This window comes from Rhodamnia argentea, chromosome 2, assembly GCF_020921035.1.
Source record: "Rhodamnia argentea isolate NSW1041297 chromosome 2, ASM2092103v1, whole genome shotgun sequence".
Classification (NCBI taxonomy): domain Eukaryota; kingdom Viridiplantae; phylum Streptophyta; class Magnoliopsida; order Myrtales; family Myrtaceae; genus Rhodamnia; species Rhodamnia argentea.
The window spans coordinates 12,670,669-12,679,540 of record NC_063151.1 but is presented as its reverse complement, the minus strand read 5'-3'; the positions used below and the strand labels follow the sequence as shown (position 1 = coordinate 12,679,540).

The 8,872-nt window shown below is 38.7% G+C and overlaps 1 protein-coding gene across 1 annotated transcript; it reads left to right on the top strand.

The window, feature by feature from the left end:
* The first annotated feature begins 3,664 nt into the window (after positions 1-3,664).
* On the top strand, positions 3,665-6,826 carry LOC115731021 (aldehyde oxidase GLOX-like). Its single transcript, XM_030661634.2, has 3 exons — positions 3,665-4,081; positions 4,829-5,320; positions 5,750-6,826. Exons 1-3 carry the CDS (start codon positions 3,719-3,721, stop codon positions 6,548-6,550), a joined length of 1,656 nt encoding a protein of 551 aa, XP_030517494.2. The 5' UTR covers positions 3,665-3,718; the 3' UTR covers positions 6,551-6,826.
* The last annotated feature ends 2,046 nt before the right edge of the window (positions 6,827-8,872 follow it).

The following is an 8,872-nucleotide window of genomic DNA, read 5'->3' as shown; positions in this document are numbered from 1 at the left end:
AATTGGACCAATTCATTCCTAAACCATTTTCCATTGTTACCAATTCGGTCCATCCAATCAATTTTTGTTGGAAAATTGCTAACGTGGACGCTAGCCGTCTCATGTGGCATAGCTAACACTGACATGGATATTTTGTATTAAAGATAAAATTCTGATTTTTTATAAAATTTTCAATCTTGTTTATTTTTGTCGTTTTGGCTAGTGAGAGTTGCCAACAACCCTCGTCGGCCACTTGGCAAAGGCTTGCTAGCTCTAGCCGACACCGCAAGGGCCGCTTCTCTCGTGGCCACCAAGGCCCTAGTCGAGGGCCTTCAAGGCTGCAGGTGAGGCGGCCCTTGCGGCGGCCGACGAGGGCCGACCGGCCCTCGCCCAATGGCCAGCGAGGGTTGCTAGTGACCCTTGCTACCGAAAACGATAGAAATAAAAAAGACTGAAAAAAAGAAAAAAATATTTTGTCCATGTCGGCGCCAACTGCTCCACATAGGACTTTCAGCATCCACGTCAAAGATTTTCAGCCAAAATTGGCTGGATGGACTCTAAATAGGTACCACTTGCAAAAAAGGTTTATAACCAAATTTGTCCAATTAGAAGGTTTATGACTGAATTGGTAGCAATGCAATAAGTTTGAGACTTTTTTTTATACTTTTCCCACGAGCCTAGCACGACTTCATGGTGTTTTCTAGAATATTATTGGTCCAGAGTTGAAAGGATTTAGCACACTGCATTGTTAGCAAAACAAAAATAAAATAGCAAAGAAAATCTTAAATATGTATAGTAACAAAAAAGCACAAAATGTGTATGCGAAAAAGTGAAAAAAAAAAAGAATAATAAAAAATGAAAAGAGGAGCATGATTCTCTCAAGAAATCAATTTAAATGGCAACCAAATTAGGAAAATGTAACTTCAAATTTAAGATGCAAGTATGCGGACTTACGAGATAAAGTGTTTACTATGTTGACATCATTGAACTATAAGAAAGTTTGATCATCTTTATGACCATCAACAATAACCCTAGTTGCAGCGAATGCAATACACGGCCATGAGAATGAAGAAAATCAAATAATACCAAATAGACACAATTATATATCTTTTGGATTTTGTTGCCGTAAAATTATAAAAACCGGACAAATATTTTGTTATGTTTGAGGGTGGCTGATACATTTAAATGTTCGCTATATTAATTTTATATGTACAAACATTATTGGAAATCATTTTTAAAAAAGTTGAACTTAAAACTTTTACCAAGTTTCTTTATAAAAAAATGTAACGACATAATATATTTTACTGTTTCCTTTTAAAAATAGTCGTAACGAGATAATGAATAAAGCACAAACACGTCAAATGGAGAGAAAAGAACAACAATTGCTAACCGGTGTATTTTTCTTTTGGATATTTGAAAAATGAGTGAGTTTAATGACAAATTGGAAACCTCTTTGAATGTAGAGATTAGAGCTATTGTCAATGTTGAATTTCTGGTGGGGCTAGATGACGTGTACTTGGTCTGAAATGTGGGTGGTAAAAGCAGGAAATGAGCACGTAGTTTCATAACTTTATCCTAATTTTAAGGCCATTTCACACGGTTCTCATCATCATTGTCATTAATGTTAGTGATTCTATGGCGTCAAATCGAAGATTTGGCTTCACATAGTAACATCGGCAGTGATAGATAATAAATCTTTAAATATTAGAAAGCAAAATTGGTGGCGGGAGAATAACAAGAAGTTAAGAACCAATGAGAACGGTTGCCATTATCATCTAGCAACCTTCTGAGCTGTCCTGGGAAAAGTATCACACCCACCGTCCGCAGGATTAGACTTTTATTAGAGAGAAGGAACGAAACAAAAGACGTGATTATTCGTTTGGCCTGTCGTTCCTTTATCTTAAAAGTGCCTTCCTTGCCGTGTTGCCAATTGTTTGGACCGGGGAAAGCAAATGCGCCGACACTTTTACTCTCTTTTTTTCTCAATTCTCTAAAAAGAAATATCAACTTTTAGTCGAGTCTTAATTTTAACTGGTGTCTCGTTAAAAATTAGAAAGTTTTTATTCGATCTCAATTCTTACCCGAACTTTTTTGGCCTCACGAAAAAAAAAAAATCAACTTTGGGTTGGATCCTACGTATCCAACCCCCTCTCGAGAAATGATAGGTTGTATTTATAATTGCTTTATTAGACGAAAACTTTACAAGAGCCAGATTTAGGTACTAACTAAAAATTTCCACCTTTGATGAAACAAAAGTATAGTTTGGGCCTGAATTAGGACCCTACGTAAAGTTTATACTTTTTCATTAGACAAAAAAGTTTGGGTCATAATTGAAATTCGATCTAAAGTTTGTGCTTTTTAAGGGAATTAGGCATTTTACCATGTGTAGTTCTATTTATATATTATTTTCTGGAAAAGCTAATTTCTGCAAATAAATAAATAAATAAGTTTCGGACGACACATGAGACTTGTTTAGGTCAATTAATGTTAAAAAAATACTTTAGAGTCAAAAAAAGGATAAAACGTGGAAGGAGTCAAATATATGTGAATGAAAATGATACTTTTGTCCACGTGTTTTCTCTAGCTCAGCCTAGAATTTTAGCATAATACGCCATCGGTTGATAATTTTGTTCATATCACCTAATTGACATAAGTTATACAGTTTGTTTCGTCTTAGGAAAAAATGATTATTTAATTGGATTCTCAAACATACAAAGGTAGGTATTGTAGCTCGTTTTCCATCTGCAGAAAGATTGTCCACATACATCTTTTGTGACAATATGAGATCATTTTGGAATCTTTCCGGACAATGTTTCATGTTTAGTAATTGTTTCAGTATGTGCTCAACTACATATCTCTCAATATTGGTTATTAATAATTATACATTCACTAACTGTCTATACATGCAAATTAATTTCTTAACAATCTGCATTTTTTGAGTCTAAGGTAAATGATAAAGAACTCCATTAACCCACTTGTCAATTTTTTTTTTTTTTGGGTCAAGAACACTCATGTCATTTAAAAACGAACATTTTTAATTTTTTCATCATAGGGATGTCCGAACTTTTTGAATGATTAACCGATCTCTACTAAGCTCGGACTGGAGACATGGCTCATTCCGGTAGCTCTAAGAGAATGCCCAGATATGGTTAAGAACATTAAATTATTTTTCTTCTTGTCATTTAAAGACAATTATTCTATTGCAAAATTGTATCGATGCCAGAATAAGATCATTCGTATCCCTCTTTGTTTTATTTTTTTGAAAATTGTCATGTTAGGAGCCACATGAGTTTGATCAAACGTGCTAATTAAGGTAAGACTATTGTGGAAATTATGCAAATTAGAAGGAGTCAATTGCATTAAATTAAGAGTTTATGAATATAATTGCACAAACCACATAAGTTATAGGACCCAGAAAAAAAAAATACATAATTGGGTACAAGAGAATCTAATTCCTTCCCAGCGATAACAACCAAAAAAAAAAAAAAGAATTGCGATCGAATGACAAATCATAGTTGGCTGAGACGTGCAAATTTTATGATAGTTCCAAATTCAAAGATCAGTTTTCACTTGCCAGATACGTTGTCCCCTTAATTTTCTTCTTCTTGCGTGAGGCAACTGCTTTCCTACAGGCAATTCAGCACAAGTACTTATAGTCCAAGCACAGCCTCCAGAACACAATTCAGTGAATTGATAGCCCTTCTCCAGCCACTAAGCTGAAACGATCACGATACGAAAAATGTCCATCCCTCGAGTTTGGCCTCTTCAGTTATTCATTTTGTTTCATCTCCTCTTTGCCCCATGGCTGCCACCGCTCGTCTTTGCAGTCGAAGCCGGAGGCGGCCAGTGGCAGTTGTTGCAGCGAAGCATAGGTGTGTCGGCCATGCACATGCAGCTCCTCCACAATGACGTTGTGGTCATGTTCGACCGCACGGACTTCGGCAAGTCCAACCTTTCGCTGCCGGAAGGCAAATGCCGGAACGATCCACACGACACCGCTTTGAAGATCGACTGCACCGCACACTCCATCGCGTACGACGTGGCATCAAATTCTTTCCGACCTCTCATGGTCCAAACCGATGTTTGGTGCTCCTCCGGCTCGGTATGGGTCAAGTCTTTTTTTAAATTGCTATTTAAAAAGGAGGACGTATTGATTGGAAAGTCTAGGAAATATCAATGTGAATCTCTGTTGATATGTTAATATGCTAGACCCTCTAAATATTGATTCAGACTAATACCTTACTTTTTATATCTTGAATTGACACATCTTATTCAACTATATTTTTTTCGGTTCAGTTTTTCTCATAATTTTTACTCTGGTTTAAAGTAAAGTAATTATATAATTAAAGATTTTCGGAAGTAGAATCTCTCAAAGCTGTCTCAATATGTTAGAGCAATCATATAATATTTTGTGATTTTAGTGATCAATATTATACTCTAATTCGCCAAAAAAATCTCAATTATAAATTTCCTTTTGATTTAAAATCATTCCAGTACTCTTAGAATTTGTCCTTGAGATTTCTTCTAACCACCAAAGATAGTGGTTTCACAATTTTGCTAACTCAACCTTGACCACGAGAAGTATCAGAAAATAGAAGAGATGGGTTAGTACGTTCAAACTTATGAATTTGACTTTCTTTTTGCCTCCATCATATGTATACCCCCACAATCCATGACTTGATAATTAGAGATACTTATGAGGTTTTCCATATCTTCCTTAATTATCCCTATCTCTCACGATTGAGTATTTTGTCCACTAATCGTACGTATCCCTAATTGATCCTGATCAATTATAATTGATCTTGCTATCATATAATTTTTTACACTGACAAAGTTCTCCTGTTAATAGGTGATGCCCGATGGACGCTTGATCCAAACAGGCGGTTTCAATGATGGCGAACGTCGGATCAGGATCTTCAACCCATGCACCGACTGCGATTGGCAAGAAGTCGAAAACGGGCTGTCTGCGCGCCGGTGGTACGCGACCAATCACATATTGCCCAACGGTGTGCAAATAGTCATCGGCGGCAGGAGACAATTCAACTACGAATTCTATCCAAAAACCTGGGCTCCGGACGTGTACAATCTTCCATTTCTTGCTGAGACCAATGATGCCAACATCGAGAACAATCTCTACCCTTTTGTTCATCTTAACGTGGACGGGAACCTGTTCATTTTTGCTAACAATCGGGCAATATTGTTCGATTATGGGCACGGTAAGGTGGTGAAGACGTACCCGGCGATGCCAGGCGGTGACCCAAGGAACTACCCGAGCACCGGATCTTCCGTCTTGCTTCCGTTGAAGAACTTGCAAGCACCGCTCAAAGAAGCTGAAGTTTTGGTACTTTTGGATTTATGTTAGATTGCATTATCACGCCATAAGTTTTAGGTCACACATAACTTCGCAACTTCAAAATACTTACCACTAGATATTAATATAATTAAAAGGATGTGGGTACAAATGATATGGGAAATTCTAACTCGATATCAGACAAGGGGGTCATATATAATGACTTCATAAAATAAATGTCAAGATAATAAAAGCCATTAGCCACGGAATATTTGCATTCAAACAACTATTATTAACATGCATCTAAATCCATTCAGGTTGAAAGAAACCACAAAAAAAAAAAATGAAATGAAGAATCTGTCAACATTTTATTAGGAAGTTATTAAATTTGGAATTAACTGACGGAGTCAAATAAATTTATCGTATCAAAGAAATTATTCTTATAGGACTCTCTCTATTCTATATACACCCGTTCAACAGGTATGCGGTGGTGCACCTAGGGGATCATACATAAAGGCAACTAATGGAAACTTTGTCGGGGCACTGACAACGTGCGGGCGGATCAAAATAACCGACCCAGCTCCACAATGGGTCATGGAGACCATGCCGAAGCCTAGAATCATGGGAGACATGACCCTCCTCCCAAACGGCGACGTTCTGATCATCAATGGCGCTGCTGCGGGAACCGCCGGCTGGGAAAATGGTCGGGACCCGGTTTTCAACCCGGTCCTGTACCGTCCTGATGACCGGACCGGAAACCGGTTTGAGCTCCAAAACCCCTCCTCCATACCGCGGATGTACCACTCCACGGCGATCCTCCTCCGAGATGGGAGAGTCCTCGTAGGAGGAAGCAATCCACACATCACCTATGCCTTCACTGGCGTCCTCTTCCCGACAGAGCTGAGCTTGGAGGCATTCTCGCCACCGTACCTCAACGCAGAGTTCAACAATCTGCGCCCGAGGATAATATCGCCGGCTTCTCAAGCGACGCTTGGCTACGGAACGAAAGTCCTCGTCAGATTCTCTGTCGCCGGGGCTGTTTCCGCATCAAGGGTGACGGTGACGATGGTGGCGCCGTCGTTCACGACGCATTCTTTCTCGATGAACCAGCGGCTGCTGGTGATAGGCGGTGGCAGGGGAGTGACTTCCGTGGGTCGATCGATCTACGAAGTGGAGGTGGTGACGCCAGGCACACGTATCCTTGCACCGGCTGGTTATTATTTGCTGTTTGTGGTACATCAGGATGTGCCCAGCGAAGGGATTTGGATCAGGATGCAGTGAGCGAACAAGATCTTCTCGGGTTGAGAAAGTATGAATCCCCGTGTGGGTCCGACTAATGGCCGAGCCGCTGAGTGAATGCCCGAAGAAAAGACTATATTTTCTTCTTTTCTTTTTGAATAAGTGATATAGATTATTTTTTGTTGATACATAGAAGGAATTTCTTGATACGTTAGTGTTTTTATCAGCGTCTATTTTGTTGTGAAGCATCAAAGCGGTGGATGTGTTTGTAATGATATTTCTCCACTTAAAAAAAAAAATTACAGATTGTGGTGATAAGTATGTGTGATTGATTTACAGTTAGTTTCAAAGTTTGAGATGACAAACAAGAGGATGACTCAATACCGTTAGACGACTCTTTTCATAAAACAAGATCTAAGTCAAAATGACTAATTATTATGTAATCTCGGAACTAAATTTTCGGCCTCTCTTAACAACAACGCTAAATTTAAAGGTAAATTGCTAGCTTCAAAAGACATAGATCAAAATCCGCCGATCTGTTATCACAAGTCCCAACTTTGATGGAGGAGTCTCGACACTTGCAATAGTAAACTATTGGTATGAGCCTCGCCCTCTTTAATCTTGATAGACAACTTCAGTTATGCTTGAGACTCATGTCCAATAATAAACATCCTATACCCCAGGGCCTATGCCATTGAGAAATATGGCCGAAAGCTCTATTTTATAAGCGGAACAAGAAACCACAAATTGTTCAAAACCTCTATACCGACATCATAACAAATCTCAAAGTCAATCTAATCTACGCTACAATAAGATACAATTGGTCATTTATAACACCACATCAAAGTAATTAATAAAAGTGCCATGATAAGATACATTTAGCGGCATTTCAGAAGCACCTCCATGAAAAACTCAATCAGAATAAGTTTTTTTTTTAATTAAAACATATCATTGTTAAAAACTATTAGCAGCAATTTGCTATATTAGGGATAAGTACACCATGAGTGCCATAACTTGTGTACGGCGTTTACTTGAGTGTCACAACTTTCAAATGTTTACTTAGGTGCCATAACTTTCAAAAATTGTTCACTTGAGTACCATATCGGATCAAAATCGTTCACTTGAGTGCTACAACAACTTTTTCGAAGTGCCACGTCATCTTTCCGGTGTTCCACGTCAGCTTTTCAACGAACCACGTCAGCTTTTCCGCTGCCACTCAAGTGAACCATTTTTGAAAGTTATAACACTTAAGTGAACATTTTGAAAGTTATAGCACTCAAGTGAACGCCGTACAAAAGTTATGGCACTTCTAGTATACTTTTCTCCCTATATCATTGGTGGTTTGTTAGTAGTTTTAGTAGTATACTTGTTATTTGGTGGCAATTCTACTTTTCACTTAAAGAACTTAGTGAATACAAGTGTAAAACTTCATAGCATAACAAATTAAAAGGTTCGGAGGAGAGCTTGTAACTCAATTACGAGGTCGGCAATCTGTCCATTGGGCCTCAGCAACTCAAGTCGTAACTTTATTACTGTCTCTATTGCAAAGGGCCAAAGTAAGGCCCAAGAAACTCCTTAGCAGCGCCAAGGCCCGTTGAACAAGTGCTTGTACTTTCCACAAGTACTTTGCAGTCAGACTTCACGCACAGCTTGAGCTTCCACCTATTCAGCCGAGTTTTTTTTTTTTTTTTTTACCTATTCAGCCGAGTTTACGTCCACCAATTTTTGCAGATCCATCTAACAGTTGTCCGTAGCAGTGACGACAGACACATGCAATGGCACCCATTGACGAATCAGCTACAAATGAGCCGTTTTGATCTTCAGTGTTCCCAATTCAGGATGTTTCCAATTTTGAGGTAGGTCTTCGTTTCGTACCGCTTCTTTCTTGGCGTTCCCTGTCCAAACCGCCACATTCTCACACACGTTGACAAGGAGCTTCGAACTTGGTGTTTGTTTTCTAACGATGAGATGATTGCGGGCTTTCCAAATAAACCACAAAAATAGCCCATGTCCAGCTTAAGAACAACTCGGAGATTTTTTCTTTTCTACTATCTCATCTCATTCCCAACTGATGAAGAACCTACAGCAATATTAGGATTATATTTTCCAATTTGTCTTCCACTAATTAAGTTGAGTCGCCATGGTATAAATCCACACTTCATTAATAACACCTATGTAAAAAGAGAAACATCAAACAACAAATAAACCCTAAAAAATACGGAGTCACGGGTAGGATTTTGAAAAATACCAGAAAGTAAGCCCAAAAAGTGGATTTTTTGGGTCCAAAATCACCTCAAACGCCTTCGGCATTTGGCCCATCGTGACCGGTTCGGAACGAGCTTTCCGAAAAGTACCTACGAGCCC